Source organism: Carassius carassius, chromosome 4 (genome assembly GCF_963082965.1).
Source record: "Carassius carassius chromosome 4, fCarCar2.1, whole genome shotgun sequence".
Classification (NCBI taxonomy): Eukaryota; Metazoa; Chordata; class Actinopteri; order Cypriniformes; family Cyprinidae; genus Carassius; species Carassius carassius.
This window is the reverse complement of record NC_081758.1, coordinates 42,322,147-42,341,736: the sequence shown is the minus strand read 5'-3', so window position 1 is coordinate 42,341,736 and position 19,590 is coordinate 42,322,147. Positions and strand designations below refer to the sequence as shown.

General features: G+C 37.3%; 2 protein-coding genes across 3 annotated transcripts in view; one reads left to right on the top strand and one right to left on the bottom strand.

Annotated features, from left to right (window-relative positions):
* The window catches only part of hpda (4-hydroxyphenylpyruvate dioxygenase a), an 8,130-nt gene extending 2,627 nt beyond the window's left edge, over positions 1 to 5,503 (top strand). Inside the window, exons 6-14 of the mRNA XM_059548894.1 lie at positions 97 to 179; positions 1,008 to 1,097; positions 1,172 to 1,278; positions 1,442 to 1,519; positions 1,610 to 1,772; positions 2,958 to 3,029; positions 3,108 to 3,230; positions 3,335 to 3,451; positions 5,278 to 5,503. Of these exons, the coding sequence (XP_059404877.1) occupies positions 97 to 179; positions 1,008 to 1,097; positions 1,172 to 1,278; positions 1,442 to 1,519; positions 1,610 to 1,772; positions 2,958 to 3,029; positions 3,108 to 3,230; positions 3,335 to 3,451; positions 5,278 to 5,397 (953 nt within the window). The 3' untranslated portion in view covers positions 5,398 to 5,503. The remainder of the gene's footprint in view (positions 1 to 96; positions 180 to 1,007; positions 1,098 to 1,171; positions 1,279 to 1,441; positions 1,520 to 1,609; positions 1,773 to 2,957; positions 3,030 to 3,107; positions 3,231 to 3,334; positions 3,452 to 5,277) is intronic.
* Positions 5,504 to 10,230: 4,727 nt separating this feature from the next.
* Positions 10,231 to 19,590, bottom strand: part of LOC132140083 (E3 ubiquitin-protein ligase RNF43-like) — a 125,555-nt gene continuing 116,195 nt past the window's right edge. Inside the window, exons 3-9 of one of the 2 annotated variants that reach the window (XM_059548893.1) lie at positions 15,316 to 15,390; positions 14,398 to 14,532; positions 13,759 to 13,860; positions 13,243 to 13,413; positions 13,001 to 13,103; positions 11,006 to 12,577; positions 10,231 to 10,651 (exon numbers count right to left, since the gene is read on the bottom strand). In XM_059548893.1, the coding sequence (XP_059404876.1) occupies positions 10,626 to 10,651; positions 11,006 to 12,577; positions 13,001 to 13,103; positions 13,243 to 13,413; positions 13,759 to 13,860; positions 14,398 to 14,532; positions 15,316 to 15,390 (2,184 nt within the window). In that variant the 3' untranslated portion in view covers positions 10,231 to 10,625. Of the gene's footprint in view, positions 10,652 to 11,005; positions 12,578 to 12,985; positions 13,104 to 13,242; positions 13,414 to 13,758; positions 13,861 to 14,397; positions 14,533 to 15,315; positions 15,391 to 19,590 lie in introns of both variants that reach the window. The other variant, XM_059548892.1, reaches the window with a different exon arrangement.

Sequence of the window (19,590 nt, the reverse complement as noted above, 5' to 3'; positions counted from 1 at the left end):
TTAATTAAAATAAGATGATGAAATATTCTGTTAACCCAAGGTTCAAATGACCCCTGGTTAAAAATACATTAAAAAAGGTGCTCCCTCTCTCCACAGAATTGGGCGAGCATCTCATGAAACATGGAGACGGAGTGAAAGATGTGGCATTTCAAGTGGAGGACTGTGACTTTTTAGTCAAGGTACATCAGCTGTTTTGTCCTACACATTATAGCGAATACATGTTTTGTAATACGACATTAATTCCATGACAGTTGATTACAATTTAAGGAGAATTTAAGGGTTAAAATGGCATGAAAAGGGTGAAAAACCTTTAAAATCAGCATTATTTTCATTGTAATTATTCACACTTTAAGGTTAACAGCATTATTTTCCTTTTTTTATTTTATTCCCAGACATGAAAAGAATATCACAAGGTACAAAAAAACTCAAAAAACATAGAATAACTATTTATTATTATTATTTTTATATCCTTACAGAAAGAATCAGAACTTTATAAAAAGGGATTATTTTCATGACAGTTAAAAAAAATTATGCTTAACAGCAAATTTTTCTTTTTGCATTACAGTACTGAAAATTTTAGAGTTAAAATGGGTCATTAAAATAATATTATAATGCAATAAATAAATCAATAAAATCCTTGCATAATGCATACTCAGTGCACTTTTTATATAATTTATAAATTATACATAAAAATATATTTTGTATTAAATTAATATTTAGGCATTCTTTTCATGACAATTAATCTTTTTTTTTTTTTTTTGGATACCAGCAGCATTTTTTTCTCCATTACAGTAATGAAAATGTGAGGGTAAAATGTGTTTAATTGATAAAAAAAAAAATAGAAAAAAGGTTATAATGCAAACTAATCAATAAAATAAGATAAATTAAGATAAAAGCAGACAACAGGCTCTTTTAAATAGCCAGTAGTGTTTTCTTCACAGTATACAGTTAGCAGTTAATTAGAAAATAACTGCACAGAATGAACTTCACAGCATTTGTGTTCACAGAAAGCCAAAGAGAGAGGAGCAGTGATCGTCAAAGAGCCGTGGATCGAGCAGGATTCGGGCGGAAAAGTCAAATACGCTGTAATTCAGACGGTAGGTCAGACACACACACTGTCCTCTACACTCACTATCTCTACTATCTTGAGCTGGAGATGTGATGTTTGCAGTACGGAGACACGAAACACACGTTTGTGGAGTACATGGGGCCGTATAAAGGTCTGTTTCTGCCAGGATACAAAGAGCCGATGTTCAGAGACCCTCTGTTAGCAAAACTGTGAGTCAATTTTTCCGGGATATTCACTCATATTACTGAAGTGCACCTGAAGTCTTAGCTCCTATAGCAACTCTATGCAAATACGTATTGCAGAACTTCAAAATGCATGAAAATATGCTTAAATAATATGTTTAAATAAAGCGGTTTTCTTTGTCTCTCAAAGGCCTCCGGGACATTTAAACTTCATCGATCACATTGTGGGAAACCAGCCAGATGATGAAATGGTGCCAGTTTCGGACTGGTGAGGGTCACACGTCCAGCAAACAAATCAATAAGACAAATTGGAGGAAAAGTCACGGGCAAATAACTCGATCTGTCTTTGTCTGTGCAGGTATCAGAAGTGTCTGATGTTCCACAGGTTCTGGTCCATCGATGATAAGCAGATCCACACCGAATACAGCGCTCTCAGGTCCATCGTTGTCACTAATTATGAGGAGACCATCAAGATGCCCATCAATGAGCCAGCCACGGGCAAGAAGAAATCACAGATCCAGGTTCCTCCAGCAGATTCACAACTTCTAGCAGACATTTCAAGATTGATTGGTTTTTGTATTGATAGAAAGTGAATTCTTTAAGGCTGTGATTCCCAAACTTTCAACTCACCAAGAGATTTTAAGTTGATTTTCCATAATTTAACTTCATGTAATGGTAAAATGACCTATAGCTACAGATAAACATCAAATACTGAATCTTTTTTTAATTAAAGCTTTATTTTTATCATTTTATTTTACAATTATTTTGTATAGATATATAGGGCTGCACGGTCAGTAATTATATTGCAATTATTTTAATTAATTAATTATTATAAGCAGTGTTATAACTATAACTATAACTATACTATTATAGCTTTTATTAATATTTTGAATCTTGAATTTTCATTTTAATTTCATTTAAAGTTAATTGTTTTAATTTTTTTGTCACTTTCAGTATTTTGTTTTTTAAATATTTCTGTATAGTTTACATTTTTATTTTTTCATATCAGATTTAATTATGTGTGTTTAGTTGTTTTAGAATCAAGTTAAACTAAATTAAAATACTAAATGTTGCCCTGGAAATTAGCTGATTTAAAAATAATAATCATAATTTTATTTCAGTTAACACCTATTTTTATTTTTTTATTTTTCGTTGGGTTATTTGCTTTTAGTTTTAGTTAATTAAAATAACCCAGATCATAAGTTATAACTCTATAAAAATAAAGACATAAATATATTAGTTGCACTATAAAACAAAAAACAATATTTTAATAATTATAAAACAAATGATATCACGCTACTGATATTCTTCATGTTCTTTTAATAAAATGTTTTTTATGAAATGCTGAAAACGTCCGCCCATAGAAATGTCATAAATTATGTCAAAGTCTAAATGAAGTGAACCAAGCGACATTAAAATAATTTAATTAATAATTAGCTTATACATTCCAAATTAAATTAACTATTAGCTTTTCATCAACTTATAAACTTATGTTGGCTTTTCAAACATACACTAAAGAATGCTGGGTAGATGGTACATTTTTAACCCAAAAGTTGGGTTAGTCCACATTTGACCCAAAGTTGGGATGAAACAACCCAGCATTTGTTTTACAGCTGAGGTACACACTTCACCTTTGACTAAAACATCAGAAACCTGTCCTAAACATCCACCGTAGCTCTATAATGTCCTCTTGATGTTTTATAAAGGAGTATATCGACTATAACGGAGGACCTGGAGTGCAGCACATCGCGCTAAACACCTCCAACATCATCCAAGCGGTACGCTCACAACTCCTCTCAATATAATTCACTCCTAATACACCAAGATAAAGATGAAACTCTTTCCTGATGGATCAGATCGTGAACCTCCGAGCTCGAGGGATGGAGTTCCTGTCCGCTCCTGATAGCTACTACGACAGCCTGCAACAGAGACTGAAGACGGCCAAGATCAGGGTGAAGGAGGACCTCAAAACGCTGCAGGTTTGGAGAAACTCTAATGACAGTGGATTCTATTAAACGTATGGACACATTTGAATGGTTTTCCAAATGCATTTTGAAATCTGTTGCTCTTTTATCCAATGCAGGAGTTAAAAATCTTAGTAGACTATGACGATAAAGGTTACCTGCTACAGATCTTCACTAAACCCGTGCAGGACAGACCGACGCTCTTCCTGGAGGTCATCCAGAGGAACAACCACTTTGTGAGTCTGTGTTTGACCTCTTTCATCAAGGCTTCAATAGGGAAGCCCATTTTTGCCAATGAATAAAAAAGTAACGACTCTCAGAATTGCGTGATATAAACTCACAGTACTGAAAGTTCCGCCACTGAATAACAAATAAAATATGGTTAATTGAGACTTTTTATATCGCAATTATGACTTTTTTTTTGTATCTTGCAATTGTAAGAAAATAGCCTTTTTCCTCAAAATTTGACTTTATAACTCGAGAAAACAAAATTCAGAATTTTGAGATTAAAAAGTAACATTATTTTGTGTTTATTCAGAATTCTTGCAATTCTTACTTAATAGCACGCAATTACAAGCTCATATCTTGGTTCTGAAAAAAATTTGAATTGCGATGTGTAAAGAAAATCAGATTTTTATTTTTATTCGGTGACAGAAACAAGCTTCCATACTTTAATGTCCTGAGATTAACATGTGATTACATTTATTCTTTTAAATCAAACACAAAGGAGGAACAGATACTGTCAGCACTGCTTGCAGATATCCACGTGACTTACTAATACCATATAGAAATATTTGGCAAATGCTTTTATCTGAAGGTATTTACAAATAAGGAGGATTTCCTCATCAGGAGGCCATAGCATGAGAAGTGCGAAAAGGCAAAGTTTCAAAGATGGACCAGAACAGAGAGAGAAATAAAAAAATAGTCAATGCATGTAGTTATGTGTTTACAGGATTCAGTCAAGGTCTTTAAAAATATCTCATGAGTTTTTAGACGTTTCTTGAATGTTTTAAGGGCTGGGAAGATTATTCCACCAGCGGGGGACGTTATAAAACCATAACACAGCCCTGCATCTTGATTTTTTATTTTATAGGCATAAAATAATGTCATGCATGTGAAAGAGTTGCAATGTGGCTCAGATCCAGACAGGAATCGTGTTTGTGTGGTGTTTTTCTGCGGATTGAGGGAGAATACAAGACTTCTTCACCTTACAAATGGTTGTAGGAAGCAAAAATGTTACAAAATGCAACACATGTTGTGAGAAAGAGTGATGAACTCAAGCAAAACACACACTATTTTTGGATTCTGCTGCACAAAATTTGTAAGAAATGAGTATTGGATTTCATTCAGTGAATCTGATGCAGGACAGTGTAATGCATGATGGGTATAGATTACAAAAAAATGATTGGCATCAAGCCATAGGAAGGATTTTATAAGATCAATTGTATAGTCTGTATGAAGGTACAGTAAATCCAGATACAGTACTGAGAGTCTGAGCTTTGAGAAAACATGTATGGACAGGGATATAGTTTTATTAGAGGCTTTTTAAAGCTTGTGAAGTGAAGGAAGTGCCTAAAGATGAGACATTTCTATCTGAAACGCACTAAAGGGGGCTTTACTTTCTTCTGTGGTGCTTAAAACGTCAAACAGAGCAAGAAAATGAACCCAACGACACTAACAGATCAAATCCAAAGACTGGTTGGTTGTTAAAGGACCACGAAACTCAAACTCAGAGAGATGTTAGCAGATATACACAGGTTGCACAACGCTGATAACAATGTACTCATGATGTTTATTACTAAGGGGAACTTTTTCTGTGGCATTTAATTCTTCTGGTGTGATATGCAAAGTTGTGAGGTAAATGTGTAAAAAATCATTTTTCGAAGTTGATTATTGGAGCGTGTTTTACAATAACATATTTTAGGTTTTCTACTTCAGAATTGCACATTTACTTCAACACTACCCGCTGTTGCTTTGTAATTATTTGTGAAATTTACTAGCAATTTCTCAGTGAAAATCAGGGTCTAATTCTCCTGTGACTCTGCCGTGTCTTATCCACTAGGGGTTTGGAGCTGGAAACTTCAAATCTCTGTTCGAAGCCATTGAGAAGGACCAGGACGCCAGAGGAAACCTAACAGTTCTCACACCGGAGAGCCAGGGCATCCCAAAGGTCTTTTACTAACACACACAGCTGCAGAAAGGTGATTTACTCAAGCCTCGTGCTGGAGTGAAATAATAATATGACACCATCAGTTAACACTGAACGTCCACTGCAACAATAAAGACATTTAACATAAGAACTGTATAATGGATTGGTATCATTTTCTTTTTTGTTCATCTGCTACATTGCAAGTGTTTACAGAGTTTTCATTTTTAAAATAAAATGTTAAATGTTTGTTCAGTAGTCCCTATAACAGATGACACACTTTAATTTCTGGCGGTTTTAATTAAGTGATAAAAAGCAGTTGCAAATGATGTACAAAATAAATATAGGCTACTCACCTTTGCACCAATAAAATGTGTAGCACTTTGTTTTACTACCAAATTATATATCTAATCATTATTAATATTTAACATACATTGGAAAGATTTCCGTGACCTCTCGCAATCTTGGCGTGATTTATTTCCAGAACATAATGCATGATGGGATACACTAAGCCTTGAATAGAGCGCTGGAGCAGTATTTGAGATGGTTTGGATTTAGTGTGCGTTAAAGGCATAGTTCACCCAAAAATGAAAATTAGGCTGTGTTTTACTCACCACCAGGGCATCCTACAGTAGTTGTAAATAACTTTCTTTTTTCAAGATGAATCCAGTTGGAGTTATTACTAAAAAATTGTCTTTGATCTTTCAAGCTCAATCATTGTAGTCAGCGGGTGTTGGAGTGCATCAGTCCAAAAGACGTGAAATAAAAAGCGCCCTTTTATAAAAAATAAAAAAGTGTCTCACACGGCTCTGGGTGGTGAACATGGGTGTTTTGTAAGAAAAATATCCATATTCAAAACGTAATAATCACTTAAATCTAGCTTGCGCTCACTTTTGTAAACAGAAGCAGTTCTGGGGGAATTACGTATAAGGTCAGCTTTTTTTTTTTTCATGCATGCCTTTTTTATAATTTTTTAAATAGCTAAATTTGTTACAAAAAAATGCAAGGGTAATCTTTAAAGTTGTTAAATCTATCAACAAAATTGCCAAGTTAGCAACACTGTGTGCATGCACACACACACACACACACACTCAGGATAATTATATATAAAATAAAAAAAATGAACACCACAATCTCTGTATTTTTATTTCAAAATAATTTATTTGTATATAATCGGAATGATGCCAGGTTTATACATGTATGATGGCAGCTGTACATTTCAAAGAATATCATTCCAAAAAATGAGAAAATAACATTTTTAATTTTATTTTTGTACATTTTCTCAGACCTGGACAAAAATGGATAAATATATTAGTAAATAAATATATTAGTTACATTACCATATTGAAATGTTCTATTATATATAAAATACAACATTTTATCTTATAACTGCTTTGTCTTTCTTTCTTTCTTTTTTTTTTTTTACACAAAATATTATACATATACTGGCATATCCCTTGATTTGTGAAGGGATTTAGCTCTAATAAAAAAAGGCAGTTTTAATTGATTCTCTGTGGAAAAGAGAGCGTATAAACAATACAGACATAACTGACGATCTACAACTGTAGAGAAAATAAAATCATCCTCACTGACATTTCTTTGATTGACGTAGAACTAGTAGCTACATAGTGCTTCAATTGTTTTGCTTCGCGTTCCTTTCTTGAATCACATGCAGATTTTTTTTCCCCAAGGAAAAGTGCTGTTTGCATCCTTTCTAGATAAAGCCAAGAGTTTTACGTGTTCTGAATGAGACGGATGCCAACATGGAAGTGCAAATCTTCCATAATCTGTGGTAGTTGGTGGAAATAGCTGCGTTTATATACTATCTTGAGTTAAAAGAAAATCATGAGGACTTAATTACTAAAATGACTTACAAAATTCACTGCCACAATGAAAATATTGGATAATACTTATCTTTGGTTTATGAAAAAGTGAACAAAAGACTATCTAGATGCATCCAAGTATCGGAATTTAACAGTGTTCCCACAGAAAGTATTACACAGAAATATAATGTAATTTGATTTGATAAAAGATTTCTAGGTCTGGAAAAGCTATGGACTTTTCTATAGTCAATATATTTTTTTTGCTATGCAGGGCTCTAAAATGTTTAACAGATTTTACAAATTTTTCCAATAATCAAAAACAGTTGGAAGAGTCATTGATTTGATCATAAGGTGCGGGCTATACTGGGATTTAGTAAATTGTCTTAAGCATTTTTTCATTTTGAATTCAGCCTCATTTTGATGCAAATCAACATGCCAAAAAGATTCATGTGAGGTGTTTGTGGTTCAAAGGACCAAGACCTTTGACCAATTTGACCATTTACTGACAAAAAAAAGCAAAAAACAAAAAAACAAAACAAAAACAAACACACATTCAGGTGTTTGTCATGGCAAGATTTCCAGTGTTTCATTTTCTTTACTTAAAGGCATGTTTCAGCTACAAAACTGCATCTGATATTTTTTCCCAACTTAAGGAAGCCTGTCACATGTTTCAGCTTGTTTTGAACCCAGACCATTCCTTTAATGGTTGGCTTTTACAATATATGACAAGAGAGATTTCTGGGTAACAGAGTAAAGATAACCATGCTTGCAGGCAATACGTATTGAGTCAGCTCAAGTTATGCGTGTTGGCTGGTATTGCCATAAACAAGACAGCAGGCTACATAAATGTATGTATAAACTTCATGAAGTGTTCATTTCATGGGATACATTGGTGAGCTTGTATGCTGGTTGGTTTATATGAAATGTTGCATCCCTTTAAGGGAATATGAGAGTCAAAGGGGTGAAAGCAAAGCAAAGCATTTCTGGGAAATGTAGTCCTTCTCAGCCCGAACACACAAGGTTTAACAGGCCAAAATAATGAAACAAAACAAAACAAAATCTTCACAACTTTCCCCAAATATATTCAGTCAATTCATTCAGTTTTGACAAGTAAAATTGATAAATGTAGACACAAACATTTGTAAATAACAGCTGCCATTTTTGAATGAACAAAACCGAGACCTGAAACCGCAATGAAATGCTCCTTTCCAAGGACAGATTATATAAAGTAAAGCTCCCTATCGCTCCTCTGAGTTAATATCTGGCAGGAGTAACGAGACGCCAGCGCACAAGTACCTTTGAAGTACCGTCTCGCTAATAGGACTTTTCTGATTGGTTCTCTGAGGTAGTGCTGGAAAACCAGGCCAGAAGCTTGAACGAAGACCAACACAAAGTTAAAGAGTCAGAAATAAAAAGGAAGAGGTGGGTAGCACTGCAATGACTAGATAGCTAAAAATTAGCCAGTAGGCATGGTAAACTAATGAAAGCTACTTTATGCAAGTATGCAAACACAGGAGTAAATGCACAGCCGATGCATTGCAAGCTCTCAGTTTCATTGTACATGCTCAGTATCTCAGTCTTCAAAATATAATGATACCGCCAGGATAGTAGTTAACCTGGAAGAGAAAAATGACTGTAGAACAAGACAGATTACGCTAATGTTGTGTTATGGATTGGTTGTGACATTTCAGAACACAACAACCAGGCTTGTGTAGATAGAAGTGTCTACGTACATGCATAGAGTACATACGCCAAGTCTGAATCTCAATGGAATATGAAAGAACGTTTAAATCTTTAAGGACTTTTATGAAGATCATTTAGAAATTGTTTACAAGAGAACATCCTAATTGAATCCTGATTTAAACCAAATGAAAGGAGGAAACCCAGATTGAGCGCATACTCAATTTCATGCGCATCTTCCAGATCCTCTGATAACTGCCTGAATTAATACCACTTGTTTGTCTATCAAAAGTCACATTTGGACCATATTTGCTAAAGTACCAAGAATGACTTATTCTGGACATGACAAAGGTGCTAGCTAGGGCTGTCACTTTTAGTTCGAAAATCGATTGCACAATCGATCGGACCAACCAAAAAAAGTTTTGAAAATGAAAATAGGGAATCGATTTTAACCAAATATGTACTCTATTAATTTTTAGAAGAATTAAACATTTAAAAAATATAGATGTAACAAAACTCACAAACCAGCAGAAAAAGAAAATAAAGAATTCCGAAAGTGCAGTATGCGTTGCGAAAGCTAGACAGAAAATAGCAGCAATTTTACGAGCCTATAAGACCCAGTGACGTCGAAAGCGACTTCTTATTCTGCGTTCACACCAAACGCGAATAGAACGTCTGGCACGAATGATTTCAATGTTAAGTCAATGTAAAGACGCTTTTACGCGCGTTTAGAGGTCTCACGTCGCGGTAGACGCGAATTCGCCTCATTCGCGCATCTAGTTACAGGAGATTCTGAGTTATGAAAAGGACCATTGCAAGCTGACAGCGACCAGCTTTTGTGGTGGAAAACTGGCAGTAATACCCCCACCTTGCGCAGCTGTACCTGAGTGTCCCTGGGACATCAGTGCGGTCGGAGCGCGTCTTCTCAATAGCTGGACATATAGTGAATAAAAAACGCTCAGCTCTGGACCCCGAAAATTTTGGTCGACTTGTTTTCCTGTCCAATAAATTTGTAATTGCCCTTGCCTTTTTGCACATTTCATTATGCCTGCCTAGTGCCGCCTAGCCTAACTGTCGTTACGTTCAATAAAAAAAACACACATGGCCTGTTCTCAAGTCCATTTAAAGTTTCATTTTTTGAACAGTTGTTTGAAATGGATTGAATCATTATTTAAAATAATCTTGGAGATTTTTGAATTGCCTAAATCATAAATGCAGCCGGGTTGAAGCCTGCAGTGATGTTTTTCTTATGGCAGCAGTCCCCTCTGCACATATATTTTTTTGAGAATGTTGCACTCCTTTTGCTGTTTGTTATTCTGCACGAAACTTCATGCCAATAAATAAATATACTGTTGACTTTTGCGTTTCCAGCGCTCTCTTTACGTTCGTCCGTTATTTGACATTGAAAAAGGAAACGTCTTTTTTTTTAGACATGGAAAATTGATTGTACAATCAATTCAATGAACCCTTATGTCTTAAAAATCGAAAATGATTTTTTTCACAAAATTGACAGCCCTAGTGCTAGCAACAGTGAGTTACTACTGAAGAGTACTTTGGAAAAAACGTCTAATCATCAATGACTGCTCAATTCTTTGTAAGAACGAAATTCTGAGGTCTGGAGATTATTGGTAATCCAGTTTGATTTTGCAGAAAAAGTTTGGAATTATCCGGAAGACTCAAAATGTGAGTGAAAGAGACAGCGAGAGATCGCCGAACTGTTTTGTCCATTTCGGCTCTTGTGTAGCAGCGTGAGGAGTTTTCTCAAACACCAGACTCTTCCTCTGACCCTGTGGAGAAAAAAAACATTTAAAACTCATTTAATTGAAGGAATAGTTAATTCAAACTGAAAACCAGCTGTGCACATTCAATGCATTAGAGTACTGCTTAGATTATATATTTTTATACACCAACCCCATCAACATATGTCCTTTAACAAAAAGACAACTGGTTTTTCAATTGGCTTTTGGATTGCTGCAGAAAATAAGCCCTGTGACTAACAAAAGTTTATGATTCTTACATATTTTGCTTATCAGGATAATCTTAAAACATATCTAAAAATAATGTTAAAGTTAGGCTTTACATCAGGGGTGGCCAATGTTGGTCCAGGAGTGCACTTCTGTCAGACATTCAGATATACTCACCCTGACTATTGTGTAGAGTTTGGCAGTACAGACAGTCCATGGGATGTTCGTCCCCTGGGCCATGATAGGCCCTACACAGGGGTCTGTCCATTCCAGAAGTGGGTCCCAGGAGCTGAGGCTCAGATTGGGACTGCTGCACTTGCTTCTGCCAAACCACATGTGCCCCACTACAGCACGGCCAGTCGGTCATACCCGAAGAGTCCAAGATAAGAGGTACCGGCAGCAGTGTGGGGGCCATGTCTGGCGGAGGTGTGCAGCAGTAGCTTCCCGATCCCTGTCCGTAGTGGATATGAATGCTACAATCATCCTGAAGGTCCAAGCTTTGATGGAAGTGAACAACTGGCGAAGGAGCTTCCAATGAACAGCCGGCTGCTTTCCGACTGGACTTCCAACCTGGGCCTTTGTGGCAACAGCGTGGGGACGGAGAGGTTAAAGGAGGGGAGGGAAGGATCACAGAAGCACCTGAGGTGGAAAGAGGGTCCGGGTCTCTATCCTTAACCCTCCTTGAACTGAGGTCTGTTTTGGGGCAATGGCAAGACTGGTTTTGTCCCTGACACCTGGTGGAGTCTTTGTCTTTAGTTACGGGACAAGGCCCACTTGCTGCCGCAGCTGAGGACATGGCCTCTTGATCCCCCTCACAACCTCGGCTGGGCCCTTGACTGAGCTCCCCGTCCTCATAATAGTGGTGTCTATGCCTATGATAGTGAACATGACTGAACACAGCCATCTGTTGCTGCGGCTGTTGTTCTTCCGGGCAGATGGCACCGGCATCACCAATGCTTCCAATCCCGGTTTGGTTCACTACAGAGTCCAGGGAACGAGGCCTTTGTGTGGCCTCCATGCTCCCTCTGCGTGGAGCTTTGCCCGGTCCACAGTAGACAAATGGGTCGTAATCACTGCTGAGTGAACTACGAAAAGTAGACCAGCTGCCATAAACACCCTGCAGGCTGATGTCTGTACAGTTCAAAACAGAGTCACTGGACGAGCCATGGCATGATCCCGAGCTGGAATCGCTAGCCGGTCCGTCTGCAAGATAACCACTCCGCTCGGTATGGTAACTCCCTCCTGAGCAGCTTCCGTCGTCTTGGCGACTGTGCGAGCCTCCCCCACGTGGCAGGTGATGATGAGTTCCATGATTTGCGGATGATGCCACGTGATGCATCCGAGAACCTGAGGCGTTCCGCAAAGGTCCTCCGGGGCACCGGTGAAACGACCTTTTGGGGGCTGCATAGTGATGCCCCCCAGTCCGACACCCGTGCCCACCTGTCCTATGTGGACGTCCGTGATGGGCATCCGGAGCAGAGTGATATGCACACCTAGCACCCAACAGTCCGCTGGGAAAGCAATGGAGAGTCTGTGGATGTAGAGGGGGTGAGTTGCTAAAGTGGCCCAATTGGGGTAAAGGTCCAGATGGGTTACGGGGATAATGATGGCGCAGGGAAAAGGGAACAGGTTGCCGATGATAAGGGTGTTGGTTTGAATAGTTATGCGGAAGGAGGAAGGCCTGACTGTGCTCTGGTGGAGGGGGTGGCATTCTACTCCTTTGGGGCAGACGGGATGCCTGATCTGAACCTGTTGGAGGGTAGATGGTGAATTTAATTTGAAAACATTGCTACGAAAAATTCCTATTGAATATCAAGGACTAGAATTGCATTGTTCAGGGTATGTTCAGGCTTTGGTTCTGAGCAAGTGAAATCCTGCTTCGGGTCTTAACAAACCTATATGTGACCTTCTTTTTTTGAACATCAAAAGACATTCTAAAGAACATTGGGCACCAAACAACACAAGACCCCAATGACAAATAAACATTCTTCAAAATATCTTTTGCGCTCCACACAAGAAAGTAACACAGGTTTGGGCATCTAATTAAACTGGATGTTTTGATACTTGGGAAGCATAAGATAAAGAAAGAAGAGGAATTTCAAAACAGTGCTGCCTCGTAAGCTCTTTAATAATATTATAGGAGAAATATATATGTACCCTGAGGCTGTTTACCCATGATGTTGTGCATGCACAGTGGGCAGGTACGATGTTGTAGGAGCCAGGGGTCAACACACTCCTTATGGAATTCATGAGCACAGGAGATGATTCTCAATTCCTGCCAGAGACAGAAAATTTTATATTAAATGTGCCATTGGTGTGCCTCAAAACCAAAGTGGTTCTTTTCCTGTCTGCTTTTGATGGTTTTTCTAGCTTTTTTTCAAAATCATATAATGCTTTTTCTTTTAATCTCCTACCTGGCCATCCATGAATTCCTCAAGACAGATGGCACAGACTGGGCTGGAATTGGAGCTGCTGTTTGACCCTTGAGCCTCACGAGAACGCTGGGAGCCAGAGCAACCCTGAGAGCTGTATGTGCGCGTTTCCAACCTGCTGATGGCACGCATGGTCTGCTGGTGCACAGAGTCCTGGGAGTTGAGAAAAAAAGATTTTGAGATTTCTACATTTATTTTAAACATCAAAACAATAAGTTATGATCATAAAGAAGAGGAGAGGAATATAATGATGTAATCAATGGTCATGTTACAATCAATACTAATGGTAAACATAGACAGCATTGGTATAATGCAGCAGTTGCCAACTTCGGTCCTTGAGAGTTTGCTTTAACCTTAATCAAACACACCTCAACAAGTTAATCAAGGTCTAAGGGTTACTAGAAAGCTATAGGCTGTTTTTTTATCAGAGTTGGATCAAAAATCTACAGGACTCTGGCTCTTCAGGACTGAAGTTGGCCACCCTTGGTGTTTTCTTACCCAGGTTCTGTTGGACCTGCAGCGGAAGCGTAAAACAAAGATCATGACGATGGCCAACACAACCAGAGCCACAGTCAACAGGATGCCAACGTCATAGTAAGGCTGTGTACACAACAACAAAGATTGAAGCTTGAGTGTCCTGCCATTAGTTTGTCATTAAATCACCAACTAATGTATTTTAGCTGTTCCAAAATAAACAGGGTATCACCAAGTGACAGCCATTGTAGCGATTTTTTCTGAAAGTGTACCAATGTATGTTGGATTTTGGATGCTAGCATCGCATGCATTTTTTAACTAGCTTAACCAACAAGAGTCCACAAGGACCATACTGGTTGACCAGCCATACCAGTTAATATGTTCAGGTGCATAGTGCAGCTATAACTGTGATCATCCTGTTAAACTAACAGTGCTAACCATATTTCTTATTGATTAGCCCTAAAAACATAGAAAATAGGTTTGTTTAAGTCCCAACCCCATCTCTTACAAAAGGCCTAAACTTTCCCTTAATTCTGATTGGGTGATGGGAAAGTTGTTCCAGTAAAATCATGCTGGTTTACACAGTTATTTCAGCATGAAGACTGAAACAGCAAAACCTAGAAATGAAAAGACATTTATTTAAATGTGGATACGTTTACACACCCATTTTTGAGTCTCCATCATGATATCTATGAACACCATGGCTTCTTCGTTCTTATTGACGAGTCCCATCAGTTCTTCTGCATCTGATGACTTCACCAGCACCACTGGACGAGGAAACGAATCTGAATCACGCAGCTGTGTGTGAAAAAACAGACAACAACAAAGTGTCTAACTACTGATATAGAATAGAATATATTTTGAACTACATGATTTAGAAAAAAAAAAGTTTTTGCCAAGCTACCTTAGTTACTACACCGATTATTAAAATTTTGATAAATTGCATTTATCTGCAACTGTCTTACAAAAATAAGATATACAAAAATAAAAGATAATGAAAAATAAAATAACTTAATAAAATAATATACTGAATAATAATAAATAAAAATTGAATAACAATAAAGATTTTAAATGATTATTAAAACTGATAAGTTTCTTTTATCGGTAACTGTCTTCCTATATAAATCAATTAAAAAACAAAAATAAAAAATATAAACAATTAATTAAAATAGCAATACAAATAAAAACAAACTTGCTTGAATGAAAATACTGTGCAGATTTTTCTTATTTTTAGATTAAGAGTTAGTTAAAACTGTGATAAGTTGCTTTTATCTTCAAATGCTCTCCTAAAACAAAAAAACAAACAAACAATAAAATAAATAAATGCAATAAATAAGTAAATAAATAAAGAACAGAATGAAGGAGATTCCATGTTAATTTGTTCTAATCTAAAATTATAGAAATGGTTAAATAAGGTACGTTTATTGGCAACTGTCCTAAAAAAACTTGAAATATAATAATAATACTATAAATAACAATTAATACAAATTGTAAAAAGGATAGCCCATGTTAATTTATTATGATTTTACAAAAGAAAATTTTTATGTTATGGCTACCGAAGTCAATTATTGTAATACTGACCTCTTGAGCAGCACCGGGATCATTTGTGATGTCAAAGATGACCGCCTGAGCGCCGCTCTGAAGGGCCAGACGAGCCTGAGAGACACAGAGAGAGCGTTAGTTGTGTTGTAGAAATCCCACGAGACAGCAGATGGCAATCCTATCACATATTTGGAGCCATGGAGTCCTGTCATAATGCAATTCAGCACTGCTTCTGACCCCTGTGTGTGAGAGAGTTTATGTGCACTTTCAATAACTTCTGACCGAATTCCTAAAACATTTTAAGAGACTACGACACATATAAAGTCAGCAGAGATCCACAAACTATGAAACATACCCTTTTAAATTCTTCCAGTTTAAGGGAAGATCTGCACCAAAACACATGCACTAAATTTTCGCAGACAACAAATGATTTAATTCTTCATGTGCAAAACACTAATCAATCAATCAATCAATCAAATCACTAGTGTAATGCACAATGATTATTGTGACGAATTATTATTATTATTCAGATCAGTCTTTAGTGCAGTTTAGAGAAGAAAAACAGTTCATACACTACAAAAACACTAGTACTTCCTTCCACTGTGTCAGATTCTCCCCGCCTTTGTCAAGATAGATAGATGCACTTCTTGTGCGAGTGGGAGGGAATTCTGCTCAAACAATGACCAATAACTCACCGAAAGTCTATTTCCTGCCCAACTGCTGAGAGTTCAAAGGTCAAAGTATGAGCTGCAGGAAAGTATACTGCTGCGTTCCAGACAATGACCATGTGTGTGTGCATTTAGTTGTGGTAAAGTGATTGAGCGGTTATAATTAGCAGTGCTTGCAAACTTGCAAAGTCAAACATTGCTATTACTGCAAATTAGACTGAAGGTTAGTGATTTGAACAAACCAAAACTCTAATTAAACTGATGTGTGTGTTATCCTGAAGAGTTTGTGCTCGAGGCGTGAACAATTCCTCAAATAATGTATGTTGTTGAGGAGACGTGTGCAATCACTGGGTGATCAGACGCACCATTTTCACCTGCTGGAGCAGAAAACAAGGGGGAAAAAACCCCACAGATGCACACTGAAGGAAACTCTTTACATAAAAGACTAAGAAAACATACAGAACGGCATAGAAAGTGTGCAGAAAATCCTAGCTGTCTTTTTTACCAAGAGAAAGGACTTTTAGTGAAATGTCAAATGTCCACTTTCAGCTGGAGCTTCACGTGTTAAATCTTGAGTGATTGTGATCAAGTAAAGGTCAGAATAAGGTCAGTAATATCTCCAGATGAACTCGTCCTGGACTGAAGCAGCTCATCTTCACTTGATTCTCCATCAATCATGTTTCAGAGTCTCAAATCTGATCCTCAGGATCTTTTGAGGAGCGTTTGTTTCCAGAAGCTTTACTTTCACTGTTTCTCAGCGGAGGAATGATCTTCACAAGCCTCCAGCACATCTCACATCTTCTGAGGAGCCTTGATTTCTTCAGCTCTCAATCACTGAGACACATTACTGGAGACATAGAGCACAGACTGATATTTATATTATTTTATGTTAGTACTTGCTCTACTGTTATAAAGATCTCACTGATTTAGATTACAAGTATCAGAATTTTAGCATCTGCACCAAATTGCATATTTTTGCTCAGTTTGGGCCTCTGATTAAAATCCTTCATATTCTCACTCTATGAGCCTTAAAAGCCCAATGTATCATAAATGATACTCAACAAAACACACATCATATGCAAATCACCAATCCATGATGTTACAGTAATTAGAGCAATAAAACCGAAGCGCACTGTGAAGCGGTAATATGTAACTGATGCCACAAGTGTCATTTAGTTTCCTCCAATAATCACTAGATAAATAATAAATGATAAGAAACTACGGTAAAACAGATAATGCTTTGACTGTAATGCAGGACACAGACTGTGCTGTTGTGTGTTAAAGGGTTTATTAACAGGCCTTATGTCTGCAGACAGCCTCTCCGGAGACAGGAAGGACAATCACAGACCCAGCATTAGCCGGCTAGCTACACACACACACACACACACACACACACACACACACACACACACACACACACACACACACACACACACACACACACACACACACACACACACACACACACACACACACACACACACACACACAAGAGCTAACAGGTTTAACCGAGCATGTGCACGGAAATGGTCAGTGTTTTCTATAAGGGCCAAAAGCATTCAGATTACTGGCTCTGAGTTCTGCTCGGTCTGTGAGAAATCTTAAAAACTTGTGTGAGTTTATTCTTATCTGCAGGGTTAATGAGAGGGTTCAGATGTGCGCGGATAATGTGTGTGTGTGTGAGAGAGAGAGAGTCAGTGCTACCTGTCTGCTTTCAGCCGATTGGCCGTTTGAAACAGGAAGAGGCGGACCAGCAATGAGGGGTGTGCTTGAGGTGGGGTATATACATTTAATAGCTGATGTGTGTGTGTGTGTGTGTATTTGGAAGAACAAGAACTGACAGGATAGAAGAAACCAATATAGTTCAGTATAAAAAAGTAACAATCCTGACAAATAATATTTTTGTGTAAGAGTAAAGGAATAGTTAAGCTAAAACTAAAAATCATGTGGTTTTAAACCTGCATGACTTACTTTCTTCTGTGGAACATAAAAAGATGCTTAAAAGCATAGATTGCATTTGTGTCGTCCACTCAAGTATTTTTCTAATTTTTTCCCCCATAAGTATTTAAAAAAAAAATTGTTCAAGACTTATAAGCTGAGAACTATACCAACCAGCTACGAGGAGAATCACAACATTTAAACAATTGAATATCAGACTAAAAGTCAAAGATACAAGACTGCGAACTTAAAGGCTTTTATAAGGGAAAGCACTACAATCCCATGAAGCATTGCGAATGACAATAAAAAAAGTGTTTACATACAGAAACAATATCTTATAAATTTATTGAAAAAAAAGGAAAATATTCACTTGGTTTAGGAATGTAGGGAGAATTCTTAGTGCTTCACGGGAGTTCTTTTGGCGCAATTTGCTTCTGGCCATTCTCTGATTGGTGGAGATTTCACTGCAGAATTATGGGTAATGTAGTTTTTAACCAGGAATTCCTCTGTTAAACAATTATTTAAAAAATAAGCTGAAATAATGCTAACCCATGTCTTCAACAAAAATATATACCAATATATCGATTAACAAACATGTAAATCACAACAGGTCTGTCTTAAATGCTTTAGTGCAGTGGTTCCCAACCTTTTTCAGCTCGCGGCCCACACAACCACACACATATGTTTACGTGGCCCACTTCAAAAAATTAACTGACCCCGCTATTGTTGGGTTAATAACCAAGTACTCAGAAGCTAGATTGTTAACTGTATATATTGAATGAACTAGGGCTGTGCTATATGGACAAAAAAAAAAAAAAACTATCGCGATTTCTTTGATCAATTTTGCGATTGTGATACACACCGATATGCTTTTACAGTCATAAATGCATTCAGGATTAATTTGAAACATATTTCCAAAAGAAAACCAATTAGAGCTTTATCAAAAAAATATTACGTCTATAGAACAGACATAAGTAAAAATTATCACTATAGTAAAGATGTAACAAAATGTATAGGCTTATGGCAATTTTTTTTTTTAAAAATCCCATGTCCAGGGACTTTTTTTTTACTTTTTTGCCATGCATTGTTCATAGAGCTCATTAATTGTAGCGGTGCCTCAGGTGTTTGCAGTGTGTATACAGTATGTGTATGTGGTCAGCAGTGAGAGTGCATAAATATAACGCGAAAGCTTATTAAAATAATGAATGAGCACGAATCTCTCTGTTCGCACGCAGATTTCCTTTGCGCTGTCACAAAACCAGACGTACTTGCTCAGGTACACACTGCTCTGCGCGGAGAGAGTGTGCACACTTAAAACGTATCTCCTCTCACTTAAACTGCGTCCTGTGCACTTACAACTCTCTCTATGCTCATGTGCTAGATATTAATTATTTTCAGACGTTTTTATTTCTAGCCTTTTACCGTGTGCAGTGTGAACGCTCTGATCCGTTAACATGGGCTCGGAAAAAGGCGCATCACAGACAGTGTGTGAACCTAAAGTTAGGCATATGCCCAGTCTGTTCTGTTCTAGCCCTAGGGGAGTTGCATTCTGATTGGTTCTGATAGCATATGACGGGAGGTCAAGGCCGCGGAAAATCGTGCTATAAAGCGATTTAGAAATCGCGCACGCTCAAACCGTGATTTTATGACTATTTCTATTAATCGCACAGCCCTAGACTGGAATGGACTGGAAATGAACAGAAAATAA